The following is a 25,064-nucleotide window of genomic DNA, read 5'->3' as shown; positions in this document are numbered from 1 at the left end:
TAGAATATGAAATTGTCCTTTTTTTCTAACAATGATCTAAATTGAGAGGAGCCTTAGTTATATAGAAAGTTTTCCTTGAGGATATCTAAATTCTTTAGGTGATTAATTGCTCAACTTCCCTTTAGTGGGAATAAATGTAGCCAATTATTATTACCCAAATCTAGCTAAATGTGTAAAGATCTTGACTGATGTGACTTGATTATTTTCTGTGAATTGTGAGGCCCTCTGTTATATGCAAATAATCCTCCAAGGATTAATGCTTTGGTCATTAGTATTACTTAGTATTAGGAATCAATTTATCAGAACTGAGCGAAGTGTCTCTGATGGATGGAGGGGGCAGAGAGTGGTCTGGAGCATGGGATTTTTTCTGGATATCACTGCAGTAGGATGTCCTAAGTACCTTTTAAGACTCAAGGCTTTGGGAGTGGGTGCCATGTGGCAACAGAAAACTGAAAAGTGAGGTGAAATGATGCCAGAGATAACCTTGAAACAGTTTGCCATTTCGTTTGGAAATACCCCAGATTGTGTCTGACATTCATACTGGGGGTATTCTTCCTCATACTATCTATTGGTTTGCTGTATTTGATTATACTAATTAACATCAGTTAAGAAGTCCCCAAAGAAAACTTTTTTATTTATTTTGAATTTATCCAATATTTTTCAATACACCCCCACTGTTCCTTTCACTAATCTCTATTTTTGCTTTTACTATCCTCTGGAGTCAAGATATTTTGGGAAAGCTGACAGTTTCTTATGTGCCTAGTAAAAAAAATCCTTGAAATGCATCTTATCAGTTAATGTTTGTTCTGAAACTAATTTGTTTTACTACTGAACAGTTGGTTCATGTTGTCCAGTTTTAGATTGTGGACTCTTTTAAAGCAAAATTCTTTCTCATATATGTGTTTTGAATGGGTTATAAGATTATCAGATAAAAATAGTAAAAACAGTTAAATTTCAGCTATTTTGATCTTGACAAATAATATTTTCAAAATGGCACCAAGATAGAATTATTTGTTTGTGTGTTCTCACTCTAAACCTACATATTTAGGTTCATTAAAACAGAAAATTGTATTTCCCACATAATACATTGCTTGGAAATATAGAAGTAAGATATGTTTGTGGGTATATATAAATGTATTTTATATGCAGAGAGAGAGAGTTATCCCAACTACAAAAGAAAGGGGGGGGGTGTCAAAATCCATTCAATTTGGAGATAAGAAAAGAATAATATAAAGAGTTTTGCTGATATAAGCACAGACTAATGCTATTACTGCCTAACTATAGCTATGCTGAGCTGTTCCACTGTTACTCAGGTGTCAGCATTTCTATTATGGACTTATGTTGTCATTATAAGAATTTACTGTAATTTATAGTCCTGAGTAAAAGGATACTATTGTTTTTGAACTTCAAGTGAGAATGTTAATACAATAGGAAGAAAATATAGCACAAGTTTTAGATTTTCAGTCATATCATTAGCTTTTTACTCACTTTTAAAGAAAATGTATGTGTAACTACTTCAAACTTTTTAAAGAAATTTCAGAAAACTTGAGTAATTATTATACATCTTCATAGATTCATATGTATATAGTATATTTTGTAGTTAATCAGATACTCTATATAATCTACTCTGGTTTTACAAATAAATTTCAGAAATCCACATACTAGGCTTTTGTTTAGTGTGTCTAATTTGCATTATTCCTTTTTCCATTTATTTATTCATTTCCTTCTCAGACTTTCTCTGTTAACACCATTCATAAAATTAGGAAAACAACAAACAGTCAGGCCACAGCTCATATTCAAGAGTTTGTTCGATCATTTATTTGTTCATAAACATTTTTGATCACCTTGATATGCCAGGTGCTTTGAAATACATGATCTCATTGGATCATCCCAAGGTCCCTTTTAGAGGGTGTGAGGCCCCAAGTTTGAGTAACTTATTTCAGGCCACTAGCCCTTTCTACTGCTGTACTCCTTCTTACCTTTGTGTACCCAAGACTTCTCTTAGGAACACGTATTCTAATTTCTGCCCAAGAAAAAGGTGGTTGTTAATCAGGGGCCAAGTGTGAAGTAGCAAAATTTTATCTTTTTACCTCTTTTTGTGTCATGATTCTTTTCCTTCTATTATACATTCTTTCCATGTTCTTTCTGTTTTAAAAATTCTTTCTGAAAATTTCCGTACACATGGAGATTTAAATGACAGTGTAGCTTAATGTATTAGTTTTCCCAAAGATATTGGCGTTTTAACTTCATCTGCAGAAAGAGAATTGAGAGAAGCTGAATCTCATGGCACCAATTGCCTAACTATTAGGAAGTCCTTTACCCATATCTCATCAAAGCTGCCACTACATTTGTTAGGCCCACTCTAGATGGATTTTACTAATTTATCATTTACTTGTTTGTAAGATAAAAGAAATTACAGTTGATTTATTGCTTGACATTCCTTTTTATATTATTTTTGAGATTATTTTCCTGTTATATTACAGTGTACATGTGGCAGAAATTAACCCGTGGCATTTTTTTTTTAACATCTTTATTGGAGTATAATTGCTTTACAATGGTGTGTTAGTTTCTGCTTTATAACAAAGTGAATCAGCTATACGTATACATATATCCCCATATCTCCTCCCTCTTGCGTCTCCCTCCCACCCTCCCTATCCCACCCCTCTAGGTGGTCACAAAGCACCAGCTGATCTCCCTGTGCTATGTGGCTGCTTCCCACTAGCTATCTATTTTACATTTGGTATTATAAATAAGTCCATGCCTCTCTCTCACTTCATCCCAGCTTACCCTTCCCCCTCCCTGTGTCCTCAAGTCCATTCTCTACATCTGCGTCTTTATTTTTTATTTATTTATTTTTTAAATTCCATATATATGTATTAGCATATGGTATTTGTTTTTCTCTTTCTGACTTACTTCATTCTGTATGACAGACTCTAGGTCCATCCACCTCATTACAAATAACTCAATTTCGTTTTGTTTTATGACTAATATTCCATTGTATATATGTGCCACATCTTCTTGATCCAGTCATCTGTTGACGGATGCTTAGGTTGCTTCCATGTCTTGGCTATTGTAAATAGAGCTGCAGTGAACATTGTGGTACATGACTCTTTTTGAATTATGGTTTTCTCGGGGTATATGCCCAGTAGCAGGATCGTATGCCATGGCATGTTTTGATTCTGAAAGAAATTACATTTTTCTTTACTTTTACATACTTAGTTGTTAAAAATAGGGTAGTAGAAAAAATTGCAAAAGTATGGTTCTTTTCTAGTAGAAGAGTTTGATCCAGGGTAGTTTGCTTTATCATGACTTTTATCTTACCTTTAATTTTCACATATAATATGTTCCTGAAAACATGTTTGAAGGTCATTGTCTGAAAGTCGAATGATAGTGTGGTGTAAGGTACCCTCAAGGCCTAATGCGTCATAAAATTCCCAGATATGATCATGTAGTTTCTGCTCCCCTCTATCTTTGCAACCTAATTGGAGGGATAAGAACCTTCCCAGGCTCTGTAGCCTTGGGTCAGCCTTCCTGATGTTATAGCATAATTTTTTTAAAAAAACGGTGAAGGCCCGACCTCATTCAAATGTAAATGAACACATGAAAGACATTGTTTAGTTCATTAATTAATGAGGGGACCAGTAAGATGTTAAAACCAGTTCAAAGCAACAAATGCATATATAATCAGGAATGCTGAAAGAAGTTTACAAATACATGCAAAACTATTCAATATCTACAGGGCAATAATCAATTGTATTCCACCAGACAAAATTCATTTGAATTTCTATGGAAAAGAATCATTTGTATTACTCTAAGTTTTCTATAATTTACAGAGTTGTAAAACAGCTGGAAGACAATGAAAGATGCAGGCCCCTAAAGAATCAGATTATCCAGAAGGATGGATTGGACAGAACACCCAGTAGTCTTTTTTTCTTTTTTGGTCTGTTTCAAAGTCTTTCATAATTTTTCATAACGGTCTTCCCCCTTGTAGTTATATAATCCCAAAAAATTATTCTTGGTGTAAAAAATGCTAGTGCAATAAGAGCATTAGTTAAATATATAGAATTACTGAATTTTGCAATTCAGTACTGAACATCCATGACAGTTACAAAATTAACTTCTGTTTGAAAGTTTTCATAAAGAATCTTGGAATTGACTCTATTATTTGTTGTTGTGGGGCTAGAAAACCAAGCCTAAGAAACTAACTATACCAGATTTCACTTGTAGAGTACCTGTAAATTTGGTGAGTTTCTCTTTTCTCAGAGTCCCCCAAATTTGCTAAGGTTCTTGGCCTGCCAATAAGTGACTTCCTTACCTCCTGAGGGCTTGAACCTGTAAGCCAGGTACCAGGCCATTTTTACTGCTTTGTAGATTTTGGATCCATATGTAAAGTCAGCTTTTGTTTTGTAAAAGTGGCTTGACTTACCTAATTCAAAGAGAGTCATTCTCAGAAACTATAGTCCATGGGAGGCCTTGGTTGATCAAATGATTTGTCCAGTTTTGTCCTAATGAAAAGAAGAACGGGTTCTTGTTGGACATATGCAAATAACTATATTGCCATGAAGAGTAAGGAGACTCAGTAATAGTTTCTGAATTTGCGAGTCAGGGGATGCTTAATGAGAATCAGATAACATTTCAAAGTATTTTGTTGCATTTTACAGAAGTACTATTTACTAAATTGTTGTGGGTTATGGATAGCTTAAGAAAAAAGAGAAGGGTTTTTTTTTAATGTAAGAAAAATAGATCATTACAGTATTAACACTGTCCTAAACAAATAACCACAATAAATTCTCATCAATTCATTCAGTCCTGTGCTCCTTGAGATCTTGGGTTAACAACCTGCTTTCACGAGGCTGTCTGATTTTGAACTATAAAGAATCCTGATTCAGTCCAGTCACCTCAGAAGCTTGTACCCAAGAATCTTTTTTTTTAAGTGTCAGAAATTTGCAATCCTGGTACATTCTTTGTCCATGAGGCTCTGGGACTGTCCTTTTTAGTTCAGAATACAAACCCTGCCTTATAGCCTGTAGCAGTGCCTTCTGACACGCATCACGTTAAAACAAAACTACATAGATGACAGATACGTAATGGCTGTGAGCCAGTTAATAATATCAGGGTGAATAAGGGTAAAATTCTCTGTTGGAAGTATAGTGTACAACTATTTAATAAGAGTTTTGATTGGCATTTGCCCTGAGATTAAAAACACTATGGACCGGGAATTCCCTCATGGTCCAGTGGTTAGGACTCTGTGCTTCCACTGAAGGGGGCACGGGTTTGATCCCTGGGAAACTAAGATCCTGTACGCTAAACAGCGCGGCCGAAAAAAAAAGAAAGAAAAAATTATGTGCAGCAAAGGCATTGACAGATCTCCAGGAAATTTCATAGATTTTTGTTCATTATTTTACTGTTATAATTATTTCTATCATCTCTGTTTTTAAAAGATAGAAGACAAAGAAAATTTGTGATTTTCTGGTTGTTCTCTGAGAAACCTCAAATACAGTTTTGGGTGACTTTTTATTTTATTTCTTCTATATTTAGGATCCAGTTTTGAGAAGACAAAATCAAAAAAGTTGTCAGAGGAGATTTTGGCACTTGGTTAAGATAGGTGCCTGAGAACTAATATTTAATAACCTCTTTCATCAATCGGACAAAATAAAGTTTATTTTCTAAATTCTGTTCACTACACTTGCCCATATTCTAATTAGAACAAACTGACCTGGTTCTCTTTCAGGGGTTTTACCCGTCGAAGCCATTTTTATAATACTAAGATGTTATTTATAACACACTGTGTGTTCATATTATTATCTTCAAATGAATCAATAAAGTATTTGTAAATTAAATAAAATAATAAAAGTATTTTTGTAAATTTATATTTCACTTTCCAATATAATAAATACCAATAGTTTCTTAACCCATGTAAACAAAAGCTCTCTGGAGTCCTCAGTGAGTCCTAGAGTCCTTTGGACTAGAGACTAAAAAGCCTGAGAACTACTGCAAACTGCTGCTTTCAGACACATCTACCCTTGGAAAACAAAAGTACACACAGAGTTGCGTTTCTCCATCACAGTTGTTCCAAGTATAGTCTCATTACTCATATCTTTCAGCCAAGTAACTATAACTAACTTCTGTTTCACAGAGAACACTGGGGTAGTGGATAATTTAGACCTGTATGGCATACACAGCAATTTAGTAGACCGGCAAAGTCATGAACTCACATATTACAACTTTCTACTGCCACACACGTCTCTTCTATGACTCCTTAAAGTGGCAAAAATGCATATGTTCATTAACGTGACCAGAGCTGTAACCTTAAGAAGCAAAGTTATATAAACTTGAAATTATACTTCATGATTAATGTTTCAGTATTCTATCTTACTTAAAAATTATCTGTGTCTAATAATATCCATTAATTCAATTTAATATAAATTCAGAGTGGCAGGGACATACATACCTTACCAAATGTAAAATAGCTAGCTAGTGGGAAGCAGCCACATAAAGTAGAAACTAACACACCATTGTAAAGCAATTATACTCCACTAAAGGTGTTTAAAAAAAAATAATATAAATTCAAGCTTTTACCTTAGAAATTATCTACTACAAAACATAAATACTACAGAACATAATTATGGTTGAAATAAATGTTTGTCAGAATAATGATTGAATTTAATTGAATACAGTTTTCATTTTTCATAGTTTTTAATAATATGTAGGAGTAATATTAGCTTATTTGATCAGTAAACCTGTATAATTTTAGGAAAAGCAAACCCAAGTGGAATAAAATATATGCTTCTGTTATACTTAATACTGATAAAGATATAGCTGTTGTATTAAGCCAAAATTATTAAGCTAGTATTGTTTACCAAAGATTTACTCTTATTAATGTGAACTTGGATTCTTAAAATGTTTCTTAGTTTTAGCAAGAAGAATTTTATTTAAGTTTAATACGTTTAAAGCATTAGAAGTTCAAACAACAAGGTCCTATGTTTCGCACAGGGAATTATTAATATAGTCAATAAACTGTGATTAAACCATAATGGAAAAGAATATGAAAAAGAATATATATGTATAACTGAGTCACTTTGCTGTACAGCAGAAATTAACACAACACTGTAAATCAACTATACTTCAATAAAATTTTAAAAAATAAAGTATTAGAAGTTTGATTTCCTGTTCTGGGAATTTTAGCAATACTGAATTTATGTAAGAGCTTGTTTATCTCTGTAAGTCAATCAGAACAGAACTTCTTTAATTTAAGAGTCCTTATACTATCATTTTTTAGTATCCTCTGGAGAAAGAAAGAAATTTCATACAGAGTAAGAGGTAAAGGCCTTTCTGAGTTTGACACATAGACACAGAGAGAGCTTATAGCTTCAGATCTAGATCTATAACTTTGGCACAGATCAAGTAAACACAGAAACATAAAATCTCACTGGTCCAAATGTCCAAGAGGTACTCTCCTTCCCAGTGGATATGTAATTTTTAATTGATTTGAGCTAAAAAAATAGAGAAATAAATTTTTAATAAGAGTCTGACAAACCAGTTTCTCTGTCCTTTCACCTGGTTGAGTAGATCTCTATCATCCATTTACAGAGATCATCAAATTGTCAAACTATAAAACCAAACTTCTTACCATTGCTCTTACTAATGGGAAAATAACTTATTAGTAGTAACTAAACCAACGACAAAAAAATAAAACATAAAGTTAGTGGAGAGGGGAAAAAAAGCTAGAGAAACAGAGAACCAGCAAATTTTAAGTCCTATTGCTGAGTGGGATTCACCTCTGGGAGCCAGGAAAAGACATGCCTGGGCTTAAGCTATTAAGGAGGTGCACTTCACTGGCAACTCCATTTAACTAGCTCTGTCAGATGAATCCATCTCAGTGGGCAACCTTCAAACTGGTAAAATAATAAATTTTTATATAAGGGAAAATCATGATTTTCATACAAATATAAAATGAACATGTGTCAAAGACATACTTAACTCATTCTTTAACAAGGGAACCAATAAGACATTACAACTGACTCAAAGATGAATTCAAACAACACATACTTGGGTGTTCCCTGGCTGTCCAGTGGTTAGGACTCTGGGTTTTAACTGCCGAGGGCCCGCATGGCATAGCCATAAACAAAACCAAAAACAACACACACATTTAAATATAGGTGATCAGCCATGTTGAAATGAAATACTAAATACTTATCAATATCCACAGGGAAATCTCTTGTATTATACTGGACGAAATTTATTTATTGTAGGTTTTCTACAATTTATAGAGTTTGTAAAATAGCTCAAAGACAATGGAAAGCCCCCATAGAATCAGATAACTCAGAAGGGTCGTTAGACAGGGCACCTAACAATCTTTCTTATCTATTTCAAAGTCTTTCACTGAGAACAATCCAGACAGAAGCCCTTTCCAGCCCTTGTCCTCTTCGCCAACTTGGGCACAACATCAGAAAGCCTCTAATCTTTCAACCTTACAACTAGAACTTTATAGGTTCATGGAGCAAGGATGGGGGAAAGGATTTGTCTTCACCTATGTTTGCATCACTAGCTGGACGAGGCCTTTCCTTGCTGCCTCGCTTTCCTCCAGGCTTCTTGTGATCACCGTGAAGCCAATCATTGCACAGTGTGGAGGTGGAGTTTTAAGACATCAGGCAAAGGGGTATCTGTTGGTATAGTTACCCAGAGTGACTTAGTAAGCTCCAGTTCCCTGAGCCTGATCACCAGAATTCTCCCAGAGGGCCACAGGCTCACACCAGAGCAGGCCCCTGCTGCCTTGACAGAAGCCAAGCTTTGTCCCCTACCCACAACAGTCAGTGTTGGCTAGGTAGAAATCATCATTTGTCAGGTGATAAAATAAAGACTGAATTCTATTTAAGAGAGGCAATTTAGGAGTACCAACTTATAATATATGAAAGGCTTGTTTTATGAAAGTAAAATAATTGAGGTTGAGAATCACAATTGGAAAAATGTAAGAAAATCAACATTTATTGTGCTTCTGCATTTGATAACGTTGCCTCTTTTAATTGTATATTGCGTGTGTGTCTGTCCACAGTTTTGCTGGACCTCAGTGTGCTTTTTACTAAACTCAGTTTCCAAAAGGATCATCTGGGTTTTATGAGTTGTTTTATTAACCACATAAAATTTTAAAGTTTTCTTAAGGTCAGTTGGTTACCATAGGCTAGTTCTTGGCACTCTTTTTAGATAAGACTTCTGTTTTTTCATCTGTAAATTTAGTAGAAGGTTATGGTTCAAAGAAAAAAAATTCAAAATGCTACTGTGATATTAATCAGAACAAAGTCCTTTTTACTTTGACTTTTGGCACTGTGCAGTATGCTTTATTAAACATCAGGATTTCGACTGATCTTCAGAACACCTTTACAGAAAGGAAATCACAGCCTTGAAGCTGATAATAGAACAGTCGCAAAAAGCACGAAACAACTGCTCTATTTAGCTATGCATTTTGTTAACACTTTTCATATTAGTAACCTTACTTCTGACAAAGCTTTTTCATTAGTATTCTCAGCAGAAACAACTGACATATCTTTCTTGACCTCACCATGCTTAGAACAAAAACTTAAAAGAGGATCAATCTTCTTGAAACCATGTTTTTCCAGATCATCTGCTTGTCAAACATAGCAGAATATGGTTTTGAAACAGTGGAAACATAACTGCTCTGTTAGGTCTGCTTGTCTTCCACCAGCATTTGTCTTACTCAATTGTGTCACTTGTTCAAGAGTAGAAACTACTCTTCAGAACTAACTAACTCAGGTTAGCTCATTGCTGTTCTAGGAAGCAGAATGCCAGTGAAAGATAATGAATGTCCTCCTTTAAAGCTCCTTCATTTTCTTCTTATTTGTTGCATAATAAGTTATATCAGATTATGCATTTGCTTCTGAATTTTGGTTATCCTTTTAGATAGTGTCTTTTCATCCACTATTTCCTTTGAAAGGCCCCTGAAAAATATCCCAGTTTCTCACCAGTAAGATTTCATTTTCAACATAGGAATACCATGCAAAGTGACAACTGTGACTTTTGTTCAGCTCTAATACTTAACTTCTTTTGTCAGGAAGTGAACTGATGCTGGCTTCTCTTTGTCTTATTCCAAGTTGGGGCATGAGATTTTCCCTGCATTAGAAGGTTGTTGAGACCTGAAGCCTGGGAAGGTAAGATGCCAGCATGAATATTGTCCGTTTAGAACTGTGGTTTAATTGAGTGTCTGGTGATTTAAGAGCGTAAGTCTTTCCATTTGTTCCTGGATTTATGGTCTTGATGTCCTTTAAGTTTTACCAAAACATGTGAAAAATGTCTACAATTGGAAGGCCCATTTATAATTTATCATTTATAAATTCTAAATATAGCTTTATATTTACTGAAATTATTACTTAAAAGAAAGGAAGAAATGACGTATACCAGTTTTTATGTATAAATAAATCTTTGTATATACAAATATATGTGTATTTTTTACACCAAGAATCATAACAAAATAGAATACAAAAAATATATATGTATTTTCTGCTTGTAGTTTTACTTTTCCTCCCTGATCATTTTTTTAAAACATATATATACCTTATCTGTCAAGAGCAGTTTTGGATTTCCTCCCTGATTTTTTTTTTTTTTTTCTTGAGGAAAGCAAAATAGGGAGAGAATTGAGATAATTATTTTTCTCACATGGAGGAAGACAACATTTAAGAAACATTTTTTAATCACAATTTTCCCCGAGTACTCTGGTGAACCCGGCAGCATTCTATGGGTGTCTCTCCCAAAAAGTCTTAATTGGAAAAGAATAGCCAATGCATGGATTCAGTAATGAAGGTTGTGTTTTAAACTACTGATGCTCATCATTTGTTTACATGCTTCCTTCATTCACTGTGCTTTAGCTAGTTTCAGTAAGTAAAATATTTCACATTTTCACAGTGATTTACTTAAGCAAAATAATTATAACCCTTCACAATAAAATTATAACAATACCGTACATAATGACAAATATGAATTATTCTCTATGCAGGATGTTTTATCCATTTATATACAGATATAGTCTGTAGTCCATTTCAGCACATGAATTATCTTGTTCATAGTCAATCTTGGAAGAACCTAATAGATTTTGCTTTTTTACTAGACTTAGATTATACTTACACACTTGAAGCGTACTAGTTATTGGTTTTAATTGGTGCTAATATCATATAAATATTAAAACTTTTGCAAGATCGAATATTAGCTAAGTATCTCTAGATACTATTAAGAATCTAATAAATGCTTAGTGAAGTTACATTTATGGCACTAGCTAATAAAAGAGTCAGTCTTCCCTGAATTCTTGGCTTATAAAAATCTAGTAGCAGTTTCATAGGATGTTGGCATGTTTGTGTATTGTTATCTAGCCCTGGAATGCTAAAGGGATTTAAGCCCATGTGGTTGATTTGTGTTTCTTGAACAATCTAATAGTTTTATTTTGTTTTGGTTTTGTTACCATTTTTCATGGGTTTCAGATTGAACTTTGATTACTACAGAGTAGGAATCAAACTTGGAAGTCAATTTTGGCATATGCCATTATTATACTTTTTCTTCCCAGGATAGATTAGCCCAAGTGAAGGGGCATTGATGTTGAATCACTATTTGGTTAGTGGACTCTTATAAAGTTGTTTATTGTTTCTGAAAAATATTTAATAATAATAACACATTTATTGATCTCCGTGCTCTTAACTTTTTCTGGCTGTAATTTTTCTTGAGCATTTTATTAAGTACTTTAATTTCAGTTTCACTTGCATAGTGTGTTTCAATGTTCAAAGCACTTTTAGACATTATTTGATTCTGACGATAGCCCTATGAAATAGCAAAAGCAGGCATCATTTTGATTTTTACAGTGTCTTAGAGAGTTTGAGTGGCCCGCCCAGGGTCACACAGCCAACAATCATAAGAGTGGGATCAAGAAATCAGTTTTTGCTAGCTCATAGTCCAATACTCTTTCTTGAAGCTAAATGGCACTGTTTGTTTACATGATTAAGAACTTGGTTCTTACAACTTACCTGGAATGCTGTAGAAGCTAATGAGTTTATTTCATGTCCAGTGTACTAAACATAGCTTCTGGGTTTAAGGACAAGATTGTTGGTGGTATTCAGCCAGAAAACCAGCACATATGACTTGGATTCTGAGTTTTGGAATTTCTCACCTAGTTGAGCATTTGTACCTGTTCCAGCATTCATCTTTCAGTTCCAGGAGAATGTGTGTGACCCTAGTGCTTGGTATTCACCTCATTAGGTGGAACAACTGTTTGCTACTTGGCAGTCTGTGCAGAAGTGATATCCGGAAATAATTTAGCAAGAAAGTTACATAAAGACTGAAGGCTACTTAGTTCTGCATGAAATGGTGGTACAAATGCCTCACCTTTCTGTTTTGCTTCATCTAGTACTACCATTTAGTTATCTGTCTAAATCTTCTTAATTCACCCTTATTTATCCTTAAAGGAGCTGACTTTGCCTAAAGTTTGATATTTGTGTCATAACTGGGTCATAACATTTTCATAAATGAGCTTGAGCTTTAAAAGTGGAATCCTTGGGCTTCCCTGGTGGCACAGTGGTTGAGAGTCCGCCTGCCCACGCAGGGGACATGGGTTCGTGCCCCAGTCCGGGAAGATCCCACATGCCGCGGAGCGGCTGGGCCCATGAGCCATGGCCGCTGAGCCTGCGTGTCCGGAGCCTGTGCTCCACAACGGGAGAGGCCACAGCAGTGAGAGGCCCGCGTACCGCAAAAAAAAAAAAAAAAAAAAAAAAGTGGAATCCTTGTACATACTCATCAGTAGGCTGTGTCTGCTTTTTTGTATGATAAATACCTGAAATTTTTAAATTAATTTTAGGTTAGCCATTTCTACTTCTTAGATAACAACATAATATTTAGATTTCTTTGCTTTTCTCTAAATTCTGATTTGACTAGTTAAATAGTAACAAGATGTGTTTATTCTTCACTTTGCTTTATTTAAAGATACCATCAGCTTTTGACTTTCCCACAAGAGCATGTGTTTGCTTGGCCCTGCTGTAAGACAACAGAACAACACTGTAGTGTTGATTGTTTTCCTTTATATGCCTTTTTTGTTTGTTTGCTTATAGCCTGATCTGACCACTCAGCTTCTATTTATACCATTCTCTTGACTCCTTCCGGCTCAAAGTAAACACATAGGGTTAGTTACATCAGCTAGTTTGTCATCTTTTTCCTTGAAGTTCAATCTTACCTAAACTTGAACAGCCTTGACAAATGAGTTTATAGCATTTTAAAAAAGCAATCTTCCTTATAAAGAAGAATTATACTGTTTCAATTCAGAATTTATTTCTTTAGAGTTATAGCTATATTCAAATGGAAACTGAACCCCATTTTAATATCATTTCAAAACCTGAGAGTTATTTTTAAATGATGACAGTAACTTTTCCAGTGGCTAAATCTTTTCTTTAAAAACCTTCGGAAGTCATAAATAATTACTACTTACTGAATTCTGGTTTTGAAAAATTTAGAACTTTTTTTTTTTTTTTTACTGTGTGGAATGCCCCTTTCCTTCTTTGGTTATTTTGTGATGACATATGTATTGATTTTTTTGGTAGTCTCTATATTAACTTTCTAGGCCTGTGTGTGTCTGTGTGTGTGTGTGTCTCTGTGCGTTATTTATTCCCTTTTTTGGAAGTGGGATGTGGGGCTAGAGGAGAAAGAAACAAATTATTTTCATTTAATCTTTTTTCTCCTCATACTTATTTAACTGACTTGATCTTTGGAAATAATAAGTATTTTTTATTTAGACGTTAGGTAATTGTGTTTTGTAAAGTATTTTACTTGCATTTCAGTTTGCCACTCATATTCTGTCCTTTCTTTTCCTTTCTATGTTTCCTCAGCTCCATCTTTACAGTAGTTTGAGAGAATCAAAACTGCTTCTTTGCTCAAACTGACACCCCTCCCCCCTCAGTGGAGGCTGTAACCAATCACACCACTGCCTCACCATGGGTAGGGCTTGAGGTTCATAAAACATCTTTCATATGCTCATTTAAGTAAAATCGATCCCTTGTGCTATAACTTGATATTCTTTTCTCTTATTTATTTGTATACTGCTTTATTAGCCTATTGCGTTAGTTGCCAAGCTTTGTTAGTAATCAGTTCAGCATGTAACTTTCTAGGACTGCATCCTTGTTAGACTGGGGTGGGAGAAAAGAAGATAACATTTGTAAATACTCCCTAAACTGGAAAGAGGTGAGGAGGAGAATTAATTTAGTAGAACAGATATTTCTATTTTGGGTAATACTAGCTTAAAGAATATATATACACACACATTTTTTTTACGCAAAATTACTGCTAAGTGTAGTTTACTCCAGCGGTCCCCAACCTTTTTGGCACCAGGGACCAGTTTCATGGAAGACAGTTTTACCACGGAGCCGGTGGGGAAGGGGGATGGTTCAGGCGGTAATGTGAGCGATGGGGAGCAGCAAATGAAGCTTCACTTGCTGGCCCGCTGCAGACCGGTACTGGTCCGTGGCCCGGAGGTTGGGGACCCCTGGTTTACTCTGTAACTTCATGGGTTGCTTTATAAACAAACATTAGTATATATTAAAATACTATTCTTTATTTTAACTGCAACTATGAAATAATGAAATTGATCTGGTGCCAAACTCATTAGTTCATATCAATCTCTAGTTTTATAAACTCTGAACATATTAACAGGGATAAAGGAACTGACTGATATTACCAAAGATTATGGTCCTCTCTATGGTCACATAGTTTTAAAGAGCTGAAAGTAATTGGCTTTAAAATATTTGGCTGGCAAATGAAAATACCACAAAATCTCTAGAAAAGGAAAGTAATAAGGTAAGGAGTAGAACTACCGGATACTAAAGCATATTATAAAGCAACAGTATTGAAGCAATATGGTAGAAGCCCAAGATTAGATGTATAGATCATTGAAGAATAAAGAAATGCTGTTACTTATACAAGTTTGACATACATTAAAGGAGGCACTGTTAAACAGTAGGAAAGGGAATGATTATTTAATAAATGGGGTTGGAATAACTAGTTAGCAATGTCAAGGAAAAATATACTTAGAACCACATCTATACCAGAAATAACAAAATAAATTTCAGATAAACTTAAGTGTGGATAATTACATATTGAAAATCTAAAAGATAAAAGGACTGAATATTCTATAATTTCTCTGGAATTTCTAAACAATTTGAAAACTGGAAAAGGAAGATAGCAAAGATTAGACTGCACATGCTAATTTGTTTTATTATAACTGTAGCTCTGTGAGCATTATAGGAAAGCATGCCTATTCTATGTTCAAAATCTGAAAATTAGTCTTATTTTTTTTTCATACCAGCTGGAAACCTTATGCTTTCTATACTAGTTAATGGAACAGAGAATGCAGTTCTTTATCTAAAATTTTATTCTGTAGATGCATTGAAAATTATACAGGAGCTCGTTGTGAAGAGGTTTTTCTCCCAAGCTCCAGCATCCAAACTAAAAGTGACCTGTTTGCAGCTTTCGTGGCATTGGCTGTTCTTCTAGGAACTCTTATCATTGGAGCCCTCTACTTCCTTTGCAGGTAACCAAAATAAAAACATGGTTTTGAAAAGAAAAAGTAATGCATAAAGTTGTTATCCTACTAAATAATCAATATGCCCTTTAGCTCTAGATTATTTTTCCAGATTGTTTTTCTGTTTAGAGTTATTTCTCTAATAGAGTTACTGTTATTAAATTTTATTATTTATTTATTTTTGTTATTAAATTAATAAGTCATTTTTGAAAGGATCGTAAGCAGTCTCTATTTATTCTTTGTTACTGTCATCATCATTATTTACCTTGACTTTTCTAAACTAGTAAGGTAGATCCACATTCACTAAAGTCATCATGCCAAAAACACCTAAATATTTGGACTAGGTCTATTTAAAATAGATTTTGTGAAAGAAAAGAAACAATTTATGCAACACGCTGTAAATATAAATTTAAGACATAGTTAATATCTAGGATCTGCTCTTTATTTAGTGCCTACTATGTGCTAGACATTTTATGCTGATAAGCATAAAGAATATAATAGTGTAGAAAATAGACATGTTCCCTAACTTCATAGAGATTTAAATCAATTTGGAGAGACAGATGAATTGGCAGGCAATTAATTTGAGAAGACTAGTAACTCATAAGACCAAAGGAAAATTTATTCACATGAAACAACGCTTTGCACTGAAGATTACTTTCATTGATTAGTTTTGGTCTTCAGCTTTTTCTGAATTTTTGTGAAAATAAGTGAATATAGAATTTATTAAATTTAGGAGTTATCTGGTATCATAACTCTCATTATTAATTTTTATTAAATGCACACTGTATGCTATCATAGATATTTGTGCAAATAGAAAATGGAGCTGAGGGTAGTCATAAAAGAGATACAGTGGGCTTGAGAAATTTATATTCTAAGAAAAGTAACATATGTAAAATTATATTTCATAAAATCCTCAATTCTGAATTACTTTACACCATGGAGTAAATAAAAATTGGAGATTGTGCTTTTAAAATATGTGGTATTGGTATTACATATTTTATTCTAAAATATATTATTTAGGCAATCTAATATGTTTTATCTCTCATAATTTTAGCATCTTACTACAGATACAAAACTTTAAATACAAGCTCATTGTGTCAGATTATATTTCCCAAAGATAGCCACAACAATATCTCTCATTCCCACATGCTCTTCTGCAGTGTGACCTTGCCACTCCTACATCAAGAGGAAGAGTTTATTTCTTTAAATCTTTGAATCTGGGCAGGCATTCAGACTGCTTTGACCACAGAATATTGTGGAAATGGTGCTGTACTAGTTAAGGGCGTAGCTTTTAAATGGCCTGGCAGCTTCCATCTCCTGTTGCTCATACTTCCGCTGCTCTTTCACATAATCAGCTACCATGTTGTGAGAACAGAGAACCAGCCTCAGCTGATCTCCCAGCCGACAGCCAGTGTCAACTACCACCATTTGAATAAGCCACCTCAGACATCCAGCTCAGTTGAACCTTTAGTTGATCCAGATTTAGCTGCCAGTTGACTGCAACCACAGAGATCCCAAGCAAAAACTGCCCAGCTGTCAACCCACAGAAAACCATGAGAGATAAATTGTTTTAATCCACTAAATTCAGGTTGATTTGTTATACTGTTATAGATAACCAGAACACCCATGTTTGGAATTAGGTGTACTCTTGACTTTAAATCAAGTTTGGAAAAAGAGTGAATAATGATTTATTATTTTATTCTATCCCTCTAAATATTTTGTTGGTCTAATATGCTAAGGAGAAGACCAACTGACTAATTCCCTCATTAATCACTCTAGTGCCAAGTTGGAAATATAGCATTTCATGTGTTATTGATTAGATAATAAATACTTTTGTAGTATCAATCAGGATAGGCTAGGTAATTATCAACCCAAACAGTTTAGTGGCTTAAAAAAATAAGACTATTTCCCATTCATAGCGTATAATTATTATCATTTGGCAGACTGACTTTTATAATCATAGTCACTTAAAATCTCAAACTGATGGAGCAGCCACCATCCTGAATGCTGTGGGTTGCTCTGCCAATGGGTTTCATATTTGAGTTGAAATGATCTGTCTGGCCATGATTCATTGGCCAGAATGAGCTGCATGGTCCTACTTAATTACAAGGGGTACCAGGAAATGCAATTCTACCATATGCCTATAAGGTAGAGAGCTAGAAATACATGTCCTACATAATGACCAAAGGATTTATTAGGAAATCTAATATTCATTCCACTGGGAATTGTTAAGAGGGATTTTTTTTATTCCATAGAGCTTTAACATTGCTGTAATTGTCTAAAAATGAAACTCCTGTGCAAACCCACTGAGTTTGTGCCATGGTATGTTGTACCCCACAGGTGCTTAATGACACAGAGTAGAGTTTCAGAGGAGACCTTCTAGAACACAGTAACTCTGCAGGCTTGAGCCAGAATTTAGCAATATTGCTAGTATGAACAGGCTAAACAATACCTTTTTGGTAGAAAGTATAGATAAAAGGAAAATGAAAGTACAGTTGACCCTTGAACAACACAGGTTTGAACTGCATGGGTTCACATATATGCAAATTTTTTTCAATAAATACTACAGTACTACATAATCCATGGTTGGTTGAATCCCTGGATGTGCAATCATAGATATGGAGGGCCAACTGTAAAGGGTATATGTGGATTTTCAACTGTGTGGTGCTCAGCACCCCTAACTGCTGCATTGTTCAAGGGTCAACTGTAAATAAGAACAAGAAAGGACAAAAGGAACATCCAATCACAAATATTATCCGGTTTGCATCCTGATGCAGTCTGAATGTCTAGGGAAAAAAAGCTAGGAATGTTGAATAATCCAGGCTGGCGGTGCCCCAGGTGGTTGACAGAAACAAATGCAAATTAATTCTTGAAGAACCCACTTTAATCCTTTACCTTAAAAAGTATCTCACAGTACAACAAGATTACCAAACATATAAGAAAAGAAGCACCATGAGTTAGAACCCACAGAAACAACTGATAGTAAAATCAGATATTCAAAATCTTTATTTTTTGGAAGACTCAGATACGTAATATAAAATACATATATTTAATATATACCAAGAAATAAATGAGAGACTTGTAAATAAGCAAATTTGACAAAGACCAAAACAGAACTGTAATGCATAAAATATAATAATTGTAATTTTTTTAAAAGCCAATACATGTCTTAGTTCAATAAAATTTTTTAACCAAGAATATGTTTTTAATAGCAAACTAGACACAATAAAAGATTTAATGAAGTGAAAGATATAGATAAGAAATTACCCAGAAGGTAATTCTGAGAGGAAAAGAAATGGAAAATGTTATAGAGAGGTCAAGAGAAGTCAAGAAAAAGGGAGACCGGAGAGAAATTACCTAGAAATGTATGATAGAAGAAAGGGGCAAAGGCAGTATTTGAAAAGGTAATGGCTGAGACCTTTGCAGAACTGATGAAAGTCAACCACAGATTCTAGAAGTCCAACAAATTTCAAGCAGGATAAAAATAAGTTTACATATGGGCACAGCCCAGTAAAACTGTAGAATGCTCAAAGAGAGCACTGCAAAAATGTTACAAAAGAATGACAGGGGCTTCCCTGGTGGCGCAGTGGTTGAGAGTCCACCTGCTGATGCAGGGGACACGGGTTCGTGCCCTGGTCCGGGAAGATCCCACATGCCGCGGAGCGGCTGGGCCCATGAGCCATGGCCGCTGAGCCTGCGCGTCCGGAGCCTGTGCTCTGCAATGGGAGAGGCCACAACAGTGAGAGGCCCGCATACCGCAAAAAAAATAAAAAATAAATAAAAAAGAATGACAGATTATCTTTAAAAATGCAACAATTTTACTGAAAGCTGGCTGCTCAGTAGGAAAAGCAAAACCAGAAGACAGAGCAAGCAATGATATTTTCAGTATCCACTGAAAATAACCATCAACCCCAAATTTCTGTATCACTGAAAACATCTTTCAGGAATGAGGGTAAAATGAAGATACTTTTATTTATTTATTTTTAAATTTTACTTATTTTTGGCCGCATTGGGTCTTTGTTGCTGCCCCTGGGCTTTCTCTAGTTGTGGTGAGTGGGGGCTACTCTTTGTTGTGGTGCATGGGTTTCTCATTGAGGTGGCTTCTGGTTACAGAGCACAGGCTCTAGACGCATGGGCTTCAGTAGTTGTGGCACAGGGGCCCTAGAGCGTGTGGGCTTCAGCAGTTGCGGTGCATGGGCTCAGTAGTTGCGGCACACAGGCTCTAGGGCACACGGGCTTCAGTAGTTGTGGCACGCGGGCTCAGTAGTTGTGGCTCGCAGGCTCTAGAGCGCAGGCTCAGTAGTTGTGGCGCATGGGCTTAGTTGCTCCATGGCAGGTGGGGTCTTCCCGGACCAGGGATTGAACCCACGTCCCCTGCGTTGGAAGGCAGATTCTCAACCATTGGGCCACCAGGAAAAGTCCCAAAGATACTTTTAGATAAGCAAAACTTGTAAGAGTTTGTCCTCTCATATTTTCAAGCAGAAGGAAATTGATTCTGTATGTTATATTGAGATGCAAGAAAGAAGAAAGATCAGAGAAAGTCATTATGTGAATGAATCAAAACAAATATTGTATAGATTTTAATAATAGTACTGTACTATGTCTTTGAAAAGAGGAATTAAAACACATGATGGCAGGACTTCTCTGGTGGCACAGTGATTAAGAATCCGCCTGCCAATGCGGGGGACACTGGTTCAAGCCCTGGTCTGGGAAGATCTCACATGCCGTGGAGCAACTAAGCCCGTGTGCCACAACTACTGAGCCCGCTCTCTATAGCCCACTAGCCACAACTACTGAGCTTGCATGCCACAACTACTGAAGCCCATGCTCCGTAGAGCCCATGCTCTGCAACAAGAGAAGCCACCATAATGAGAAAGAAGCCCATGCACCGCAACAAAGAGTAGCCCCCACTCGCTGCAACTAGAGAAAGCCCACATGCAGCAACGAAGACCCAACGCAGCCAAAAGTAAATAATTTATTTTAAAAAAGAAACACATGATGGCGATAGCAAATAAGTTGAAAGGATTGTAATTAACATATACTAAAGGTTTTTAAATGGGAGGAGGATAATATATAGGTTAATGTGAGACCTTGATATATTAGGAATGAACATGTCTAGGGTGACAATTGAAGAAAAAAATCAAAACACATAATTTAAAAATTAGAGGAAGGACAAAAAGGAATAAAAAATGATCAATTGATTAAACATAAAGAAAAATAGAGAAAAAAGGATAAATAGAAAGTATGATATAACATGGTAGATTTAAATCTAAATATATCAGTAATTATTTTAAATATAATTGTACTAAAGATTCCAGGTAAAAAACAAAGATTGTCATAATACATCTGTATTTTAAAATCTAAATTCTAGATGCTAAATCCTTCCAGATAAGGATACAAAAAGATTAGGAGTAAAAAGGTCATATAACTATCAGACAAAATAACTGTTATGGTAAAAGATTTAGTTCACTGGGAGGATTTAACAATTTAAAAATGTATGTGCTCTTATAAGCAAAATCTTAAAAAGTATAAATCAAACTTTGAAATACAAAGGAGAAATAAGCAAAACCACCATCACAGTTAAATTTTAATGTATGAGTCTCAGAAATTTATAAGAAAGGAGATAAAAATCAGTAAGACTTTATAAGATTTTAGCAATGTAATTAACACATTTGATCTAGACTTATTCTAGAACACAGTACAAAATTCTTTACAAACTCATACAGAATATTTATGAATATTATTCTGTGCTGGGCAGTAAAACAGTTTTCAACACATTTCAAAGGTTTGATGTTGTACCACATGCTCAGTCTTTAGTGTGATTAAGAGGAAAGTCGGACAAGAATAACTATCAAAGACCTTCACATTTGGGAATTAAGAAATACATGTCTGTATAATTCATGGATCAAAGAGCTCACAATGGAAATTGGGAAATATTTTGACTGGAACTGTAATGAAAATACTATATAACAAATCTGAGAGATGCAAATAAACCAGCAGAGGAAAACTTATAGCCCTAAATGCTTATATGAGAAAAGAAGAAAGCCTGGAAATAAATAAGCTAAGCATTCATCTCACTAAGTTAGAAAAAGAATAGCAAAATAAATGCCAGGAAACTAGAAGGAAGTAAAAATAAAGAGTAGGAGTTTAAGATAATAAATGTACAATAGGTGTAATAGAGAGGAACAACAAAGACAAAATTTGGTTCTATAAAAAGATTAATAATATTGACAAATCTCTTTCAAAGAAACGGGGGGAAGGCACAAATGAATAATATTAGGAATGAGTAAAGATATAATAACTCAGGTGCCACAGACATTAAAAAGATCAAATAACCTACACATATCCTCCCATATACTTTAAATCATCTCTGAACACCTAATACAATGTAAATGGTAGGTAAATAGTTATAAATATGATATAAATACTATGTAAATAGTTGTCAGCATTAGGCAAATTCAAGTTTTGCTCTTTGGAGCTTTCTGTATTCTTTTTTTTCTTTTTCAAATATTTTCGATTTGAGATTGTTTGAATCCATGAATACAGAACCCTCTGATACAGCCAGTCGACTGTACAACAGAAACAGTTTACAGTGCAGTGGGGAAATAACAGACTTTCCAATAAATAGTCTTGGCATTACTGTTTATCCACATGGAAGAATGTAAAGTTGGATCTTTGCCTCAAAGCATACCTCAAAATCAGTACAGGTAGATTAAAGACCTAAATGTGAAATGCAAAATGAAAACTCTCAGAAGAACATTTAAAGAATATCTTTGTGCCCTTGGGGGTAGGGATAGATTTCTGTAACAAGATTCAAGAAGTACAAATTGTAAAACAAATGGCAGATAAATTTGACTAAACTTCTAGTTATCAAAAGACACTATTGAAAAAAAGCCTATCTACAAAGTGGGAGAAGATGTTTGCAACATGTGAAAATAGATGCATCATGAACTCCTACAAATCAAGAAAATAGTAAACCTGTAGACAAATGGGAAAAATAAAAAAACTTATAAAAGATGAAGAAAATTCCATAAAATAAACATGAAAAGATGCTCAATCTTCTTAGTCAGGAAACTGCAAATTCAGCCTGCAATTATCTTGCCCATAAGATTGGCAAAACTTTTTTTAAAAACCCAAACATATAAAATGTGAGATTTTGGAGTTTGAACACTTTTGATTCAGTTTGTAAATGTCTTGTAAAGTTAAAAAACTATATGTGCTGCAACCAAGCAGTTTCACTTCTGAAATTCCTTTAAGCTGAGGGCCTTTTGAAATTTAATAAGTAATTAATGCCATATTTGAATGAGGTCCAAAATGATAACCCACTAATGCTGAACTCCAGGCTAGAATCAGTTGTGTTTCATGAGGAAGAATCAGTATATTTTTACAAAACACTTTCATTTTGCTATGGTAAAAGTGGTTTTGAATTAATTTTTATTAATGTAAGGTAATATTTTAGGCACTGACTTATTGAAAAAAACTGAAAGGAAGTGTACACTCCAAAATCTCATTTAATATTAAAAGTAGTTGTTTTTGTTTTTGTTTTGCGGTACACAGGCCTCTCACTGTTGTGGCCTCTCCCATTGCGGAGCACAGGCTCCGGACGCACAGCCTCAGTGGCCATGGCTCACGGGCCCAGCCGCTCCGCGGCACGTGGCATCTCCCCGAACCGGGGCACGAACCCGTGTCCCCTGCATCAGCAGGCGGACTCTCAACCACTGTGCCACCAGGGAAGCCCCAAAAGTAGTTTTTTAAAACTCTGTCATGACACCTGAATACAATTAGAACCTATATTAATTGACTCGATGACCAAAAAGATTGATGAACTGAAACCTTATAAAAGTGCAAATGAGTTTTTCAATAGTTGACTAAAGCCACCCCATGTCACATAAGGGTCCCAACTAATAATTAAAGCTAGCCACTTGAAGAAGAGCACAAAAACATTACACTAAAATACAACAGTCCTGCTGTCTTAAAGGAGGAAGACTAAGTGGCATCATCAGCGTCTGAGGTCCCCACAGATGACCTACCTGGCCTGGTGGATTTGTTAAATAATGGGGCATGGTTTTAGGGAAGCTCTGGCAGTTTCAGAGAGCTGTGGAAAAGAAAATGTACCTCCACATATTCAACTTTAAACTTTCTTTCCGGTTTTCCACTTACCCATTTTCCATTTGTGTGTTTCTTTCCTCTTTACTGTCAGGAAGGGCCACCTTCAGAGGGCCAGTTCGATCCAGTATGACATCAGCCTGGTAGAGACAAGCAGTACCAGTGTCCACCACAGTGAGTAAATTCAAAATGAAGTGCTTATTTTAAAGCCCTAGATTAGATGGTGGTTGTTACATGGGATTTGGATCTATCCAAAAAATGGTTAACCCAGAAGTTTTTTCTGTGGGTTTTTCATGTGAAGATGAATTTCTTACTAGCTATATGACACAAGTCACCTTTTTACCCCAAAGAAAACCATGTTGTCTCAATATGTGAAATTACGATATTAGCTATAATGTGTTACATAGATTACTGTAAGGGACTGATCTCTCCAGAAGTAATCTGAAGTGGGCTGGTCGACAGGGAGGAGGAGGAGGAGGATTTTTACCTACAAGAATAGGCAAATCTTTGGGAAGCTTGTAGGTCAGTTCATGTTTTAAAAGTATTGTGAGACTTCTGCTTCTGACCAAGATGGAGTAATAGGGCCTGGATTTACCTACTACTTGAAAAATTTTTAAATGGACATTATACATTAAGCAATGGTTTTCAAGACATTGGACGACAGGAAACAAAGGATCGTGATCCCCGAGAGATGGGAAACAGTTGAGATGAGCCAATGATTGCCTCAGATTATTGCCTTGAAGGAGTTTCCAGGCTGTGGCACAGGGGTTTGGGGGGATGGCCCAGGCTGAGCTTGGTTGATTCCCTGAATTGAGAAGATGAAGCTGAGAGTCCAGAAACATCAATGTGGCTATAGTTCACTGAATGGAGTACTGGAAAAGAGAGAGCTGCAAAGAGAGAGAATTTCAGAGATCTTCAGTTCAAGTATTCAGCTGAGTAATAATCAGCACATATATAGTAGGAAAATACTTGAGGTTAGGGTAAGAATTACCTGACAGGATTAGAGGTACCCAGTACTCACACAAGGCTAGGAAAAGTGCCTGTTCCCAATAATAACGCTAAAAATCCTAAATATTCATTGGGTAGTAGGTAGAGTACACAGGAGAGTATTTCCCCAGTAGTGGGGAATAATTAGCCCTAGATTGAGCACTGCTCCAGTCCTGCCTAACAAACCTTAAAAGCAAGAACTGAAAGAATCGACTTGTTTCCAAATAACTGCATCCGGGATCAAAGCTCAATAATACAAAAAAAAAAAATCCAGTACCCAACAGGTAAAATTCACACATCTAACATCCAATCAAAAATTACAAACCTGTTAGTTTAACATATGAATATCAGTCAATGTGATACACCACGTTAATAGAATGAAAGATAAAAACCACATCATCGGGCTTCCCTGGTG

General features: G+C 35.3%; 1 protein-coding gene across 3 annotated transcripts in view; it reads left to right on the top strand.

Annotated features, from left to right (window-relative positions):
• NRG4 (neuregulin 4) overlaps positions 1–25,064 on the top strand; it is a 132,992-nt gene that overhangs the window by 89,014 nt on the left and 18,914 nt on the right. For all 3 annotated transcript variants that reach the window (XM_032623010.1, XM_032623009.1, XM_032623011.1), the window contains 2 exons: positions 15,416–15,565; positions 23,757–23,836. In XM_032623010.1, coding sequence (XP_032478901.1) covers positions 15,416–15,565; positions 23,757–23,836 — 230 coding nt within the window. The remainder of the gene's footprint in view (positions 1–15,415; positions 15,566–23,756; positions 23,837–25,064) is intronic.

Source organism: Phocoena sinus, chromosome 2 (genome assembly GCF_008692025.1).
Source record: "Phocoena sinus isolate mPhoSin1 chromosome 2, mPhoSin1.pri, whole genome shotgun sequence".
In the NCBI taxonomy this organism is placed as follows: Eukaryota; Metazoa; Chordata; class Mammalia; order Artiodactyla; family Phocoenidae; genus Phocoena; species Phocoena sinus.
The sequence above is the reverse complement of the archived record's forward strand: the minus strand, read 5'-3'. Positions and strand labels throughout refer to the sequence as shown.